General features: G+C 41.0%; 1 protein-coding gene across 1 annotated transcript in view; it reads left to right on the top strand.

Annotated features, from left to right (window-relative positions):
* The window catches only part of LOC121944365 (zinc finger SWIM domain-containing protein 6-like), a 55,204-nt gene that overhangs the window by 20,213 nt on the left and 18,940 nt on the right, over positions 1 to 16,051 (top strand). The window contains exons 2-4 of the mRNA XM_042488133.2: positions 9,715 to 10,071; positions 12,525 to 12,673; positions 15,151 to 15,301. Coding sequence (XP_042344067.1) covers positions 9,715 to 10,071; positions 12,525 to 12,673; positions 15,151 to 15,301 — 657 coding nt within the window. The remainder of the gene's footprint in view (positions 1 to 9,714; positions 10,072 to 12,524; positions 12,674 to 15,150; positions 15,302 to 16,051) is intronic.

Below are 16,051 nucleotides of genomic sequence, written 5' to 3'. Positions count from 1 at the left end.
CGGCTATTTTCATATGCAAATGAATTCTGTTCACTTTCAGCCATGTTAGCTTCCACAGTGGTGTCTTTTTGTCTGTGTGTTAGCTTTACAGAATCTTTTTGCTACATTTTGTTCTGACTTTTTTAATCCTCTATTGTTTTCTTAGCCTTGATGTCTAATTTTTGAAAGCTGTTTTATCAGGAAGATTAATTTTAAAAGGCTTTGTAGGGTAAAGTTCAAATTAAGCAAGAGAAACGCATCTGTAATCAATTCTGACAGGCACAGCAAATGTCATTTTGGCATACTTTCTGTGTGCAAATTATGTGCAAGATCTAACAAACACATTCTCCAAACACCTATAAAAACAGTCCATTGCCATGTTTTTTGTTTTATACTTTTTTTTTTTAACAATGTCCTGTGTGCCATCTTCTTGCCCAACATGGACTGCATATTGACCCAGACTCTCGTCTTCCATAAAGACAAGGACGCAAGCGCTATAACGTCTTGACTGCATAGGTTTGTCGTTAGAAAGATACTGGAGCCCTGAAGTACCAGACAATGGCTTTTCAATGGATCCCATTACCTCCGTCTATAGCGTGCGTGGCTCTACTGGGACAGGCCTCTGCTAATTACACACATTCATTTCCAGCCAGCTGTAATTTCATTCACACTAATGAACCTTGCACATGGATTGGGATAATGTATAGTTAATGTACAGCCAGGAGACGGAATTAGCAGGCTACTGGCTTCTCCGGTGACAGAGATTTGTTGAATAGCGGCTAAAGGGAGAATCCAATTTGATTTTCTTGTTTTATCTTGCAGTAGCTATATGGACAATGCTGTTATCTTTTTGAATGTTATCAATAGCTGTGGCATTTGGAGCTATATTAAAAATTGTTATCTCTATTTAAAAAAAAAAAAACAGTTGACATTTTGGAGACATTTTGCAGGGACTACCCATTGCTCTGATGGCCAAAAGCTGTGAAGCCCTGTTAGTCCAAATGTCCATTTCTCCAACAGCCTGTTGGCCCCAAAAACAATGTCCATTTGTTTTTCAAAATACACTCCATGTGGTTAGACAAACAGATCACCATAAAAAAATGTTTGAACTGTACATTTGTGTAAACCACAGATGCATTACAACAACACTGTGGTGAATGTGTGGTTAGATTTAGGCACAAAAAACACTTTTGGTTAGGGAAAGATCATATTTTGGCTTTAGACACCCAGGTTTGGTGGCACAAAAGTCAATGGAAAAGTAGGGCTGGGTCAGTGAAATACAACATTTTGGGTCATCAGTGAGAAGGTTGATAAATATTATAGTAAATTTGGAGCTACTGCCAACAGCCATTTAACTTAGCTTAACATAAATACTGTACACACAGGGAAACGGTTGCTTGGCTCCATTTAAAGGTAATAAAACCCACCTACCAGCAGGGGAGACCACAAAGTCACATCTCCTGCGTACATGTTCCCCTGTAAAACCACATTTTCTAATTTCTGCAATCTCCATTTGTGTGCACAATAACCAGAAAGATACAATGCCTAAGAGGTGCTGGTAGGATGATTTTCTTACCGTAGGATGGAGCTAGGCTAGCTGTTATTTTTCTTTTGTTTGTTTGTTTCTATTCTTTGTGCTATGCTAAGCTAACCATCTGCTGGCTCCAGCTTTACATTCACTGTAAAGACATGATAATGGTGTCTTTTTATACAACTATCTGTAAGAAAGCGTATTTTTCAAAATGTCAAACTGTTTCCTCTCTGTATTTCAGGTTTGCCCTCTGTATTTCAGGTTTCTTATTTTCTCATGACTTCATTCTTTTTGTCTTGTGTCTATCACGTCCCTAAAGAGAAGCTTTGCTGTCTTTCTGTACTGGTCAGCCTTCTGAACGCCAACCTTTGGGATCAGTCAGCAGAGCAGTAACACCACCTCTGCCTGACAGGCCCAATCCAGCAAAATTAGAATCCGTTTTGAAAGTGATAGTTAGAAAATTGCAAGTCATTCCTGATGTACCGCATGGCAACTTAGTGGCAGCAGCCCAGTAGTCGACTGTCATTTCAACCGCCAGCTGATGACAACTCCAATCACCCACACAGCCATCAATGCACACACACACACACACACACACACAGAGAGAGAGAGAGAGACAGAGACTGATACACACCCATACACATACGCCTTCCCTCCCATCCCTATGATTAGCATGCATATTTTGCTGTCAGAATCTCAAGCGGAAGTAAAAGCATTGAAATTCATAGAATATCTCAAAACATTAATTCATGCTCGTTTGTGTCTGTCGGGATAAGCACTCAGACTCAGAGATAGTGTAGGTGCATGTGTGTGTGTGTGTGTGTGTGTGTGTGTGTGTGTGTGTGTGTGTGTGTGTGTGGTGATGAAAACACACCCAGGGAGGAAAAAGGCTTTTTGGTCTACCAGAGGGTTTTAGGCATAAATATGGCCGCCGCTGGAGCTCAGCTGTGTTATTCCAGCCTGTCCCACACCTAGGACACACACACACATGCACACACACGCCTGGAGCAAGGTCTCCTGCAGGATAGCATTGATCTCTGTTTACAGTCTCTGTATGGGTGCTTCCTTATAGGACCACACACGCATGTGCTCATTGTTACTCACACAGACCGACCCTGTAAGAAGCCCTGTATTTATCTTTACGGGCTTATTAATTGGGCCAGTTCAAGGAGCCGCAATGAGGGGACTCGTCTTGTAGCTGTGGGTGGGGTGGAGGTGGAATAAAGGTGGGGGTTGCCCAACATTTCTTGACCCTTTCTCGACCTACTGCAGGGCCTCGCTTGTCTAAAGTTGTGGTTCAGATCTTCTTTCAGCAGGGCCTCTCGGTACAGTCCGACCAAACAGATTGGTTTCCAGTCCAGTGGCCTCTTCTCACTGGCTATGGTTACATGCACACCAGTATTCCCCTGTTATTCCTCATATTACAATATTCTAAATTTTATGTGGGTCATAGAAACAGCATATTCTGTTTGAATAGTCCAAATTAGGCCATTTACCAAATTTAGCATTTTTCGAATAAGACACGGGGGATATTCCGGTATTATTCTGGCTTTAGGAGCAATATTTGAAAAATTAGGAATATGTGTCTCAACTGGGGGTTTTTATAGGAGTTTGTGACACACGGCCTCTCGTCTGTTTACAGTCGGCTCTGTGCGTTGTCATGGCTATGTTGTGCACAAACCAACAACTTGCAAAGGTCATGGGCAGAGATGGATGCAAAAGAGAATCCCACGTTTCTGGTTTGAAGGAGAAACACAACTGCTTTTAAACTTTAGGTAAAACTTAACCAGTTCTATTCAATTCTGTTCAATTTGATTCAATTCAATTTAATATTTTAATGTGATAAGCATCATGTTCGGGCATGTTAACTGGAACATGCATGGCTGCATGTGTAGTATTAGTGGAATATTTATTTTCATTAGACATGTAAACAGCTTAGTAGGAATATTGTCTTTTTTCAGAAAAGGGGTTTTAGCCGGTTATCTATGCACAGGATGTCATGCTAAAGCTGCGACTACACTGCAGGTGCTCTCCTGTGGATCAGAGCAGCTCTAGCAGGCAGGGCAGAGTCAGATTTAGGTGTTGCTCTCAGTCTGTCTGCAGCTCATGAGGTAATTTGATTAATGTTCAGGGCTAAAATAAATCCGCACAGGCGAATGGGCCTTAAATATCTATTTGCTTTCTCTGTTTCTTCCTCTTTGCTTTTGTTGACTCGCTTTCACACCAGCCCATTTGTTTCATCTTATTTCTCGCACTGAAATCAATCATGTATTCAGTCTCTCTCTCTCTCTCTCTCTCTCTCTCTCTCTCTCTCACACTCACACAGACACGACACGACGGATGAGTGCTGTCTGAACTGCACGGTGCCATATTAGATTTAGGTGACAGTCACTCATGAACCAATTCAGCCAATAAACTTAATGACCTCCCCACTGCTGGGCCTGAATTTTCTTCATTGACTTGGAATCTTAATTTGATTGCGGAAATATATGTATGTTGCTCAATCTAATTTACTCCAGTGATTTTGGAACACTGAGCACTTTTGTGCTTAGGCAAGCAAACCTTTCAGGCCCGGCCTCCGATACGCACCTCCTGCCTTCATGTGGGAAGCTAAGTCCTGTTTTACAGGGAGCGTATAAAGGCGGCATTCTTCTGTCACAGCAGATGTATGTTGAAGGAGCTGCAGGTCTTAGTTCGGGCCTTTCCTCCCTGAAATAAGAGCAGGAGTCCGGTATTTCTGGGGCCCCTTGTTGTTGAATAGACAGAAGTGGTCCTCACCGGTCAAGAGAGCGCACGCTGGCTTATCTTCACTTACACAAGTTCAAAACTAGAGAGGAAGATAGAGCAAAGTGCTGTTTGGGGGGAATGCTTTGATGTGGGTCCCCCTAAAAAGTGTGGGTGGTCTGCAGGCCTTTGTGGGATTTGAACATATATATACATACGCTAATTCTCGCTCGCTCTTTCACACACTGTTCCTGCTGCCTCGCACAGCTCCTCGGGCCAAGTGTGATTTCACCAGGGCGGTCAGAAGGGGTTTCTAGGGCAACCTCACAGAGGCCTTGTTCTAAAAATGGCCGCCATGGTTACTTTGAAAGCCAACCCTGGCCTCTTGAACATGCACAGAAAAGAGCCCTGAGCACCACTCGGGGAGGGGAGCTGGGTGGACTGGGTGAGGGGGAAACCAGGCTCTCTAATAGCTAGCACATGAGACATTGAAGGTTTCATACACACCCAACCAGGAGTCATGGGAGGTGTGTGTGTGTGTGTGCGTGCGTGTGTGTACCTAAACAGTAATAGCCCTGTACTCGGTGCTTGGCTAAATTAAAAGGGCATTTTTGGCGTGGGGGGGCAGTTTTCGGTGCCCAGACGATTGGACGGGGAAAGGCGAAACTCATTACCTACCCATCTGTCAGAGAGTGAGAGAGAAAGAGCTGTGGGAATGTGGATGGAGGGAGGGACGCATGAAAAGGGCTTGGAAGTGGAGAGAGTGAGAGTGTCCATTAAAGCGAGGGGGAAACACGGCAGACTTTTCGAACAGGGATAAGTCTTTTATCACGACGTAGTTTTTCATACTTCATGTGTTTTGAATTTTAAAAAAGTATTGCCGTTAATTTTCCCTATGGGAAAAAGGAAAACATTTGCAAAAGAAACGCAGCTGCTTTTTTGACAGTGTGATAAGTGTGTGTGTATGTGTGTGTGTGTGTGTGTGTTTGTGTGTGCGAGTGAGTAAGAGAGTGTGTGCTTGTATCAGAGGTTGATTTTTCTTTGAGCTCTCTCAGCTCCACATGTTTTTGATGTTCTCTTTTTCTCTCCCCTCTCTGGACCAGGGGCCACTCTTGAAACATAAGCTTGTGTCACACACTAACACTCACAAACACACACACGCTAACCATATCAGCAAGTATTAAAAGCCATTGCTCATTTGTATGTTGTTACACAGCTAAATAAGTTAGTTCTCCATTCTGCCACCAGCTGCACCATGTAAACCTTTTTGTCTCATTTAAGAGTGATTCAGTGTGTTTCTCTCTCTCTGTCTATCTCACTCTCTCACAGCTGTACACATATAAGCTTTGATCACTGCAGATGCAAGTGGCTGCCATATTCGATCCACACCCCTCTTCTGTGGATATTGTTAACGAACATGTACTTCCTCTGCCAGCTGGCTTCCAGAATGGAAAAGCATATCTCCATGGCAATGTTCTGCAGTTCTGCGCTGTTGGATATTTGCAGCCAACACTTCTGAGTTGTACAATACAACAACAAAACAGTGCTATTCCTGTTTTGATGCTCTTGCAGATTTTTGCAGGATTGCAACATCCGTGCTAATGGAGCCTTTTGAATTGATAAAATTGTACTGTACTGTAACTCCTGTAGAGGCGGTTTCAATGGGTTTCCTGGATGTGTCTTTCTACTAACTGCTTTAGGGAGACTGCTTTGAGAAATATAAGGCCTTTATAACTGTCTTATTTTTATATCCATCCTGAGAGCATTGTTACACTATAGGCTAGGGTTGTGACCCTGTTTACTTAGTTCTCTTTTTTTCTTTTTGTGCACCTGCATTTTTAAGGCCCTGACACACCAAGCCAACAGTCGGCTGTCGGTCAATGTTAGGCAGTCGGTGAGTGTCTGTCACCTTAGTTTTTTTTGGTGTGTCCTGCACCAGCAGCTCTTGTCGGCCTTTGGCTTATTCTTTTTCTTGCTGATTCAGCATGTTGAATCGGCATTGGAGACGACAGAACCCTTTGGTGAATGAAATCACTCTGCAGGTCCGTGCATGAGAAGAGAAACAGAAGTGAAAAAGCAAACAAACAGCTAGTCATGAGTGCAAAAGACTGAAACAAACAACTCTTTTTTTGCCACTGAGCTTTTAAAGGTCCGGTGTGTAGGATTTAAGAGGATATATTGGCAGAAACAGAATATACTGTATTATTTATGGCTGTTTTCATAGTGTGTAATTACCTGAAACTAAGAATCATAATGTTTTCGTTATATGAACGAGCTGTTTGAGCGGGTCCTATTCTGCAGAGTCCGCCATGTTGTTTCTACAGTAGCCCAGGACAAACAGACTAAGCACTAGCTCTAGATAGGGCCATTCACATTTTCACATTTTCACATTATCGAATCATCGACCGTAGTTCTCCTAACACGCTTGGCACATGGGAGAAGTTTCAGTTGGTTGCAATCTGCAACCTCATGGCTACATGCCACACAATCCTACCCACTGGATCTTTAAGCAGAAAGGGTTTGTAATTCTTTGGGTTATTGTTCGCCATTGCATGGTAAATATACTTTGTTCTTTCAACATCGGGTTGTGCTAATAATGTGCGAACAGGTAAACTAGAGTCTTGAATCCGCCCTATTGGTCTTCCAGTTTGCGGATATGCATTTCCTAGGATAGCGAAGGCATAACTCACCCTTCTCTGCCTTACTCTACCTCTGACTGGCTTACCCTGACATTATTACCCAAACACTAACAATCCCACTCCTCTTGCCCAAAGCTAACCAACCCAACCAACAAAAGTAACGAGTGCTAGCCAATCAAAGGGAGAGTAGGAGGGGACATGCCTTCACTAATCACAAATTTGCTCTCAGTTTCTCTTTCTTAATGATGAAAACAGATTATAGACGCCTGCTGCTATGGAGAGTAATTTTCTCCCACACTGGTACAGAAAGTACATGCTAGTTGTTTTCTGGCTGTGGCCTTTGAGGTGTGTTCAGGTGCGAGTTTTGGCTGAAATAAAGGCAACACGAGGCAATGCAAACATCTACCTTCGTCACCACTAGCTCTTTGATATCAGTTTGGTGAGTCTAGACCTCAAGTGCACCCCTCAACCATTAGAGCTTTGACCTGACCACTGTTCATCTTGCTTGTGTACCCCTCACCCCACTTCCATCTATATCCTATGAAATATTCAACTTGTGCCCCTCCCTTCTTACCTAAAGTAGAGGCCCAGAAAAGCTTTGATATCTGCGTTAACACATGCTTGATATCACAGCCATGCGTGTGCTCAGCCCTTTGATAAACATATTTAAGAGATGTATGTCTTTGCCTGGTCCACATGCATTTCAGAGATCTCTCCTGTGCACATAAATGCATTCATAAGCTCCCCTTCGTCTCTCCTAACCACTCCCATTATTAATAAATGCATGATCTCACGCAGCGGCGCAGTGTGTGCGTACATGTGCGTCTCTTTCATATGCTCATCAGTGTGTGTTTTAGGCCACTGCCGGCGACCCCACCCTGCTCATTCATATTCATCCTTGCATAATGACTATAGCCGCGCCTCCGGATAGCGCAGTCAGGATAAGATCAAACGTTATATTCAAACAAGAGGCTGTATAATTCATACTGTAACAGCCGCGCTCACTGCTCACTTCCTCATCTCTTTCTCAATTCCTCTCGCTGTGGATCCCCAATCTGCATCTAGATTTCTGTCAGGCTCATTGACTCTCGCTCCGAGTCATAACAGTCGTCTGCAGCTGGTCCTGATCATGCTCTCATGATAACAGAAACATGCAGCCTTTGGCAGGTGACTGAGGCCATATGAGAGAATAGTTCAACTCCATCCTGAGAGATTTATTGACTCACTAATGTCATTTACTAAAGGGCACATTCAATTAGTTGATCAAGTCATACAATTCTTATTTAATAGATGTTAAGGCCAAACCTTGACGATAGACCCAGGATATCTCTTTCTTACTCAGCGGTGATTGGTTAAAAGTCTGATCTTGTCTTAGCAAGTACCCCAACTTGAAACTTAATAAGTAAAAATGGCTGTATTAGATTTTTTTTACAAAATGAGTTACACAAAGGAAATAAGTAAAGTAGGGCTGCAAACAAAAGTTTTTTTTCATTAATTAGTCTGAGGATTATTTTCTTACAAATAAATGCATCGTTTCTTCTTTAGAAAATGGACAGAAGAGCCCATCACAACTGTCCAAAATCTAAAGATATTCATCTAACAATCATACAAGAACAATCTTAACTTTTCATCACAATAATACAGAAATCTGATAGTTTGAGTAGAGTGAAATCTCCCGCCACCTTCCTTCCAGGTGGCTATAATCAGGGCAGTTAATTCAGTTAGAAGAGTATTTATATAAGGATATGTATCTAACAACAACAACAATATGATAACAATATTTTTTTTTAATTAAAGTAATGAAAAAAATATAAAATCTAGAAACATAAATACATATTGAGAACAAGAAAAATAAAATTAAATAAATAATAACACTTATGATATGAGTAGACTTTTACAACCAATTATAAGAGAAGTGACCACTATAGCTTTTAAATCCAGACACGTGTATATTGTGTATATTGCAGACTTGTATGTTGTGAGTTGCATTTTATATGAATGTGTATTGCCAAGATTTCTTATAGCGTTTTGACTTTCTCGTTTTTATATAGCCTATACATTATTGTATGTATGTTTTTATGGCATGTGCTACAGTAAATTCTCGTTTTATGTATGTCTTAATAGCATGTGTTATGGTGAAACCAAAGGAACATTTTCACGCGCTGGACAGACTTTTGGATGTTTCTCTTTCTCAGCCATCTCTTAACAGACATGGGAATACCAAAGTAATTAATGTCAAAGACAAGTTTTCGACATAGTTAAATTATTATTATTATAAATTATACAAGGTTTTGTTGTATTTCTCCGCTGATCCACAAACTTTGAACCGGCCTTTTCCAAGCTTAGTAGTGGCATCACCCCGAAGATCCACTCAGTAGAAGCAGGAGGGCTTCTTCCCTTTCAGTTATAGGAGGTGGCAAGCAAGTTGTGATGCAAATGTGATTGCATTTTTAAGGAGGCAAGAAAGCCCCTTTTCATTCTTAAATGTGCCAACAATAGCAGTTAGAGGATGATAATGATTCACCACCTATTACTGAAAGTGAATTAGAAAAAAGAAGTAGGCCTATCCCTACAAAAAAATGGCAAGAGAATGAACAAAGCATATGACCGAGGGAGAGAAGGGAATAATGAAAATTTGGCATTTTTGTTTGAGAAATGATTTCATTGATTGACCATCATCAGAATTTCTGTTGATTAAATTAATAATTGACTAATAGTTTCAGCTCTAAAGTAAAGAGGTTAGGAGAAGATGATGGAAGGACTGATACCTCTATGTACATTGTAAAACTCTCAAAAAAACAACCTTTCTTCTAATTTCCTCTTTTCTCACTATTTTTAAAGGTTTCCATCTCAGCGGCACAGTGACGGACCCTGCCACACCCTCGACCCCAGAGCTCGTTTGCAGCGTCAGCGTCAGCTTCGACCGCTGCAAGATCACAGCGGTAACATGCACCTGCGGCAACAAAGACATCTTCTACTGCGCCCATGTAGTGGCACTGTCGCTTTACAGAGTACGGAAGCCCGAACAGGTCAAACTGCACCTGCCCATCTCAGAAACCCTGTTCCAGATGAGCAGAGACCAGCTGCAGAAGTTCGTCCAGTATCTGATCTCAGTCCACCACACAGAAGTGTTGCCAACCGCGCAGAAACTGGCCGACGAGATTCTGTCACAGAACTCGGAGATCAACCAGGTCCACGGTGAGGGAGTGTGTGTGTGTGTGTGTGTGTGTGTGTGTGTGTGTGTCAATGAGCATTGTGGGCATGTTTATGATCATGCAGGTGCGTGTGTGTGCTTTGTGTGTTCCTGCCTCCACACACATACTTGTATTGACTGCACGATGAAGGTAAAGTGTGGCAGGATCAATGTTACTCATTAGTGAGATCCAGACAGTAAAGGAGAGACTCTGTGCTTCTAATCAACACTATGGACCCGTTATTTACCTCTGAGAGTGAGAGAACGACACAGAAACGGAGACGGAGAGGTTAGCAGAGAGATAAAGAAAGGTGCATATCTCTTGTTCGATACTGTACTTTGCTGCTTACCTAAAAGAGGGAGAAACTGAAGGGCAAACTACACAGAGAGAAATAAAGCAGTGAAAAAAGGGATGAAAAAGCTTACTTTTGTTATGGTCAAACTGGTTTGAAACTCTGAAGTAGTGATAGAAGTAGAAGGTAAAAATAGGGAAAGGAAGGAAATCAAAAATAGAGGCATACAGCAAAAACATTGGAGGAAGAATTGTGAAGACAGACAAACAGGGACGAAAAGACAGATGTGAGCAATGGAAAGAACAATTGAGACAGAAACTTTTGGGAATGGAGGACAGAAATAAATAAGCACCTCAGAGAACAAGAGCGCGAGCTTCATCGCAAAAGTGCTGTGATAGGAGGTATTTTTTTTATTTGACACTGACAGCCTATTGATTGTTGCCCTTCCATCAATAATCCTGTAAAACTAAAACTCATTTGGATTAAAGCATCTAAATGAATTACTCCGATTTATTTAGCCTAGTTCAGCATTAATTTGCAGGTTCATTTGCTTATTTACTTACTTTTAAGCTTTTTCAGACTTATTTAAATTTTTGTTCACTTTGTCACTTTGGGAAACAACTTGACAGTACTTTTAAGACATAAATAAACAGGCATACTATGCTCTCTTTATAATATGATATTACAAAATCTTTGTGTTGCTTATTTGTTGAGAGAACAGCACATTGTGTCACTGTTTGACTTTAACATTACATTTTTCAAATTTTTATGCTTTTTATGCCGAATAATGTATCCTTTGTTTAGCTCTGCTTTTGGCAGCTTTCATGAAATACTGTCAAATACAGTGAAAAATAACTGAGGATCACATTAATGAAAGATGGCAGATCACATGAGAGTATGCCAAATTAATTGTAATTGATTATAACTGCAATAGCAGCCCATTTTTCAAGTATCGTGACTCGTGACAAAATGATTGAGAAGATTTGTTATTTGTTTCTAAATGACTTGCATTGTCAGCGTGTGCTTTAAGTTGCTTATTTTATTTTATTTATCTTTTATTTAAAGCTGAAAAACACAAATATAATTTGTGAATGTCGCAGGTTACTGCATATAGTGACATTGTATTGTGGCAGCAATGATGGTAATTTTATAATTCATTTAACTGATTTATTTTTTAAATATTCTTATTAAATTCTTATTTACACTGTTTCTGCTTTATATTGAAAACCTACAGAACTCATTTCACAGCATTTTTATTTATATTCATTCTATGGTTATATGTTGTATAGTGTATAATGTATGTATAGTATAGTGTGAGTGTGTAGTGTAGTATGATGCACATACTGCATGTGTACATACGTATGTCATCTGTTTACTTTCTCTATATCATGTGTCTTATAATGTAGCATAATGCACAAATTTGTATTTACGTTGTATGTTTCTAATCTCTAAAAGTGTATTTTACTACAACGTGACCCATTTTTCCCATAAATAAATAGAAAAAGTAAATTAGTAAGTCAATCTATTTCTCGTCCTTAAATAATCACAGAAAATGTCATAAATAAAGTGAAATTTAAATTTCTTTAAGCCCAGGTGATGTCTACATGTAGCTTGCTTTGTCCAATTAGTAGCCAAAAACCTACAGTTTTCTATCACATATGCCAAAATTATTGGATCTTCACATTTGAGAAGCTGGAATCAGAAAATAGTTTTCATTTCTGCTTGAAAAAATGAGTTAAACATTCAATTGATTATCAAAATAGTCGCCTGTTAACTCTGTTAATCGACTAATTAAGTGCTTTGATTCTTCTTTTACATCACTTTGCCCTCAATAGTGTATTTGCTAATGTTCTTGCATTTGAGGACACAAATAAATGGGCGGAGCTAAATGATTTATATTCTCAGAAGTTAAGACAACTTCTCCACCCGTCAAGGGTTAATATTTGGTTCTGTTTGTTAAGGTTATGATGGGGTTAAGTTGTGGTCAATAACAATAAGATGTATTTAGCAATACTTCTTTTAAGTGTAGTGAATTTTAACATGCTTCTGTATAATCTGCAGGAGTGTATACTATTTATAAATCATTCTCTACAAGGAATACATTGGCCTTATGCAGGTTGCAAGATGAATTTATAACATATCTGTTTGTGTTTGTTTGTATAAAGGGGCCCCGGACCCCACAGCAGGAGCCAGCGTGGATGATGAGAACTGCTGGCATCTGGATGAGGAGCAGGTTCAGGAGCAAGTCAAGCTCTTCTTGTCGCAGGGAGGTTACCACGGCTCGGGCAAGCAGCTCAACCTGCTCTTCAGCAAGGTCAGGAGCCCGCAACATGCACTCATCCACATGCAGAACATAACAACACACATACAACACATACCGGCCCCGACCAACACGACCGCAGGCACACGGTTCATCCTGCCTGTGTAGGTCCACCTCCTCCCTTTAGGTGTTCTCGTCTGTCTACAGCCTCTCCCTGATCCTCCCCGCTGCACCCTGTTGATAAATATTTTCTCCTACTCTTTAGTGCACTTTTCTTCTATTCCCTTATGAAAAGAGGCTCTCTCCGTTCAAAGCAGTCGCACACAAAACAACTTACATATATTGGCACATACATTAAAAGGCAGGCTGCCTCTTAGCTCGAGCTAATTGCAGAAAGGAAGTGTAACATAAAGAGAGCTATAGAAAGAGGAAAAGCTTGCACTATGCACGACCCTGTACCTGCGATTAAATGATTACATGAGCCATGTGTGGTTCTCTCTGTTGCCTGTATTACAGTGCACAGCTAGGCTGGCATTAATGTGTCGTGCGCTATGTAAAGACTGCAAGGCAGGGCCATTATCATCCACCCTGCCCAGCTTTTAGAAGGTCTCTCTGCTTCGTGCTCTTTGATGCCCGATATATCCTATTCAGCACACACGCCTACTGACAGCCACATATACACTCGTCCACACACACACACCCACGCCGAGAGTCACATACACATCTGTACGTACACTGAGCTGTAAGTGCATTTCTGTATGTAAGGGTTGCTGTGTCTGGTGCTTTTTCTAGGAGTGTTTTCGTTGATAAATGTCACTTCTCTCGCTATAAAGCGAAAAACGAAACAACCTCTTATGTGCACATGTCCATGAAGTACAGTTGCGAATTACTGTTTGATTTCTTACTGCTTTTTGCCAAAAAGTAACCAGATTTTTTAAAAGTATCAGACCAGTTTAAAACAATGTTTTGCTGGAGTTTATTTCCCCCAATGCACCCGAAAGTGGCTGTGTTTCATGCTGCTAGAAGATGCTGACCACCATAGTTTACAATAAATAAGTCCCTGTTGCGATTAAGACGGCTCTGAGAATCTTCCAGTAACAGAAATAAGGAGATGCAGATGCAGCTGCCGGTTACGCACCAGAGAGGAAGGAAAGAAAGGGTTAAAGCTCTGAGTGGGTGCACTGCAAACAGTCCTTTTAAAATCTGTTTTTCACACAGATTTGTGTTTTTATATATATATATATATATATATATATATATATATACACACACACACACACACACACACACACACACACACACACACGTATACATATACACATTTTGGATTTTCACTTTTTTACAACACTGACAATTTTTCTGAAATAAGAAAGTACTGAAAATATTTAGCCTTCAAGTAAAATGTGGCTCAGTTGGTGAATGGATTTTCTTTTTGACCCTCAGTTTTGAAGAATATTTTTACACTGAAATCACCAAACTATTCAGAGGGCTTCAAACTACTTTGAATAGTTATCGATTGTCCAAGTCAAGATGTTTTGTAAGTACTATAAACAACATTCGACAGAAAGCAAGGACAGTATGAGAGGAATTTTGTCTCCTGGTTAGTGCAAACTTAACGTGCTCCGGTTTCATGCTCTCAGTTTCGACAGTTTCTGCCACATATAAACTTGTTTTGACCATGGAAGTTAAACGTTAGACACAGACCTCTGTGTAAAAACGGACTACTGCCCAGTTGGAAGCATTGACTCTGTGGTTTGTTTAAATACATACAGTAACTATTAGATAGATTTAACCCCAGCGAGTGGATATGGGCCTGTTCTTACAAAACATGTTAAGACTTATTCACACAGGACTAGTATTAACTGGGGAATTCAAGCAATTTGTAATTATCTGACATGTCTATAATTTGTTAAGTAAAAATTCCTCCTCAAATTACCTACCATATTTTGCCAAACACAGGGGTCATGTGATAATATTTATCCCGTCAGAATTAGCATCTTTGTGATTTTGCCACATTAAGGTCCCAACCTCACCTCAGTGATGCTATTGGCTGGTGGCTACGCACTCAGAAACGTCTAAGAATACAAAAAACAAGAAAAAGAAATACAAGCAGAGGTCAGAGTCTTTGCAGATAAATACAAAGCCACATACTTGTAGTGGGTCATTTTAAGGAAAATTCTGCATAGTATACCTTCAAGAAACTAATGTAGAATTGTTAAGAAATACACAAATAAATTACTAAAGCTATCTAAAAACTGTCTTAAAAGATATACATGGTAATAAGGCTGAACAAAAGCGTAAAAGCATAGCTTGAATTTGTTTGGTGCTCTCTTCCATGTGAGTGTACTTGTGTATCCGTCATTTATTTTGAAGTGTTTTCTCCAGTATGTTTCCGTGTGTCTTGTCCCTGAGTTACGAGAGCTCTTCTGTGCGTCTGTGTGTTCATTGCTCTCTGTTTGTGCATCTGTTTGCATAAACTATGTGTGTGTGCGTAACCCGTCCACCCTGTCTCCTCCTCTCTCCTCCTGCAGGTGAGGGAGATGCTGAAGATGCGTGACTCCAACGGAGCGAGGATGTTAACACTGATCACAGAACAGTTCATGGCCGACCCTCGGCTGGCGCTGTGGAGACAGCAGGGCACCACCATGACCGACAAGTACAGACAGCTCTGGGACGAGCTAGGTGAGGGGGAAAAACACACCACACACACACAATGACTGTCCTACAAATGTGAACACACACACACACACACACTCTCTCTCACTCACATGCGCATCTCTATCCCAGTATGCACAGGCACGGACAGATTTAGCAAGGTGGGCGATCGAACCCAGACATGGAGACAAAGGCACACACACACGCATTTTTTTTTCCTGTTTGTTTATTTGTCCTTTGTGTCCAAGACAGCCCACATAGACACACACACTTTCTGAGACACACACACACACACACACACACACACACACACACACACACACACACACACACTCTGACAGCCCAGTCTCTCCCTCTCACTGTGAATGCAGGTTTGGCAGCTCAGCAAGAGTGTCTTTGTGGATTACAAGGCGTTTAATGCAGTACATCGCGCCCCATCAAAACCCCAAATATTATGACCTCCGTAATGTTTTCAAACACTTCGCATTATATATTTAGTTGATGTGACAGAGTGCAGCTCGCCATGCAGTCATTTGGTTTGATATAGTGTGTAGTTCTTTTGACAGATGTACTGTACCTACAGCAGAAACACTTCCCCGCAAACCACAAAACCAACAAGCCCGTCACCAGGACAGCAGTCGTGTTGTCTTATGTCTTTGTTGTTTCCCTCTAATGTCTCGGTTGATGTTGCTGCTGCTTCTGCTGCTGTTGTTGATGATGATGTTCGTTTTCTCCCTTTGGTCTTGTTCTGCACTTTGTGAGGACAGCGCAGTGATC

Source organism: Plectropomus leopardus, chromosome 4, assembly GCF_026936395.1.
Source record: "Plectropomus leopardus strain MGB_pleo_1.0 chromosome 4, ASM2693639v1, whole genome shotgun sequence".
Taxonomy (NCBI): domain Eukaryota; kingdom Metazoa; phylum Chordata; class Actinopteri; order Perciformes; family Serranidae; genus Plectropomus; species Plectropomus leopardus.
The sequence above is the reverse complement of the archived record's forward strand: the minus strand, read 5'-3'. Positions and strand labels throughout refer to the sequence as shown.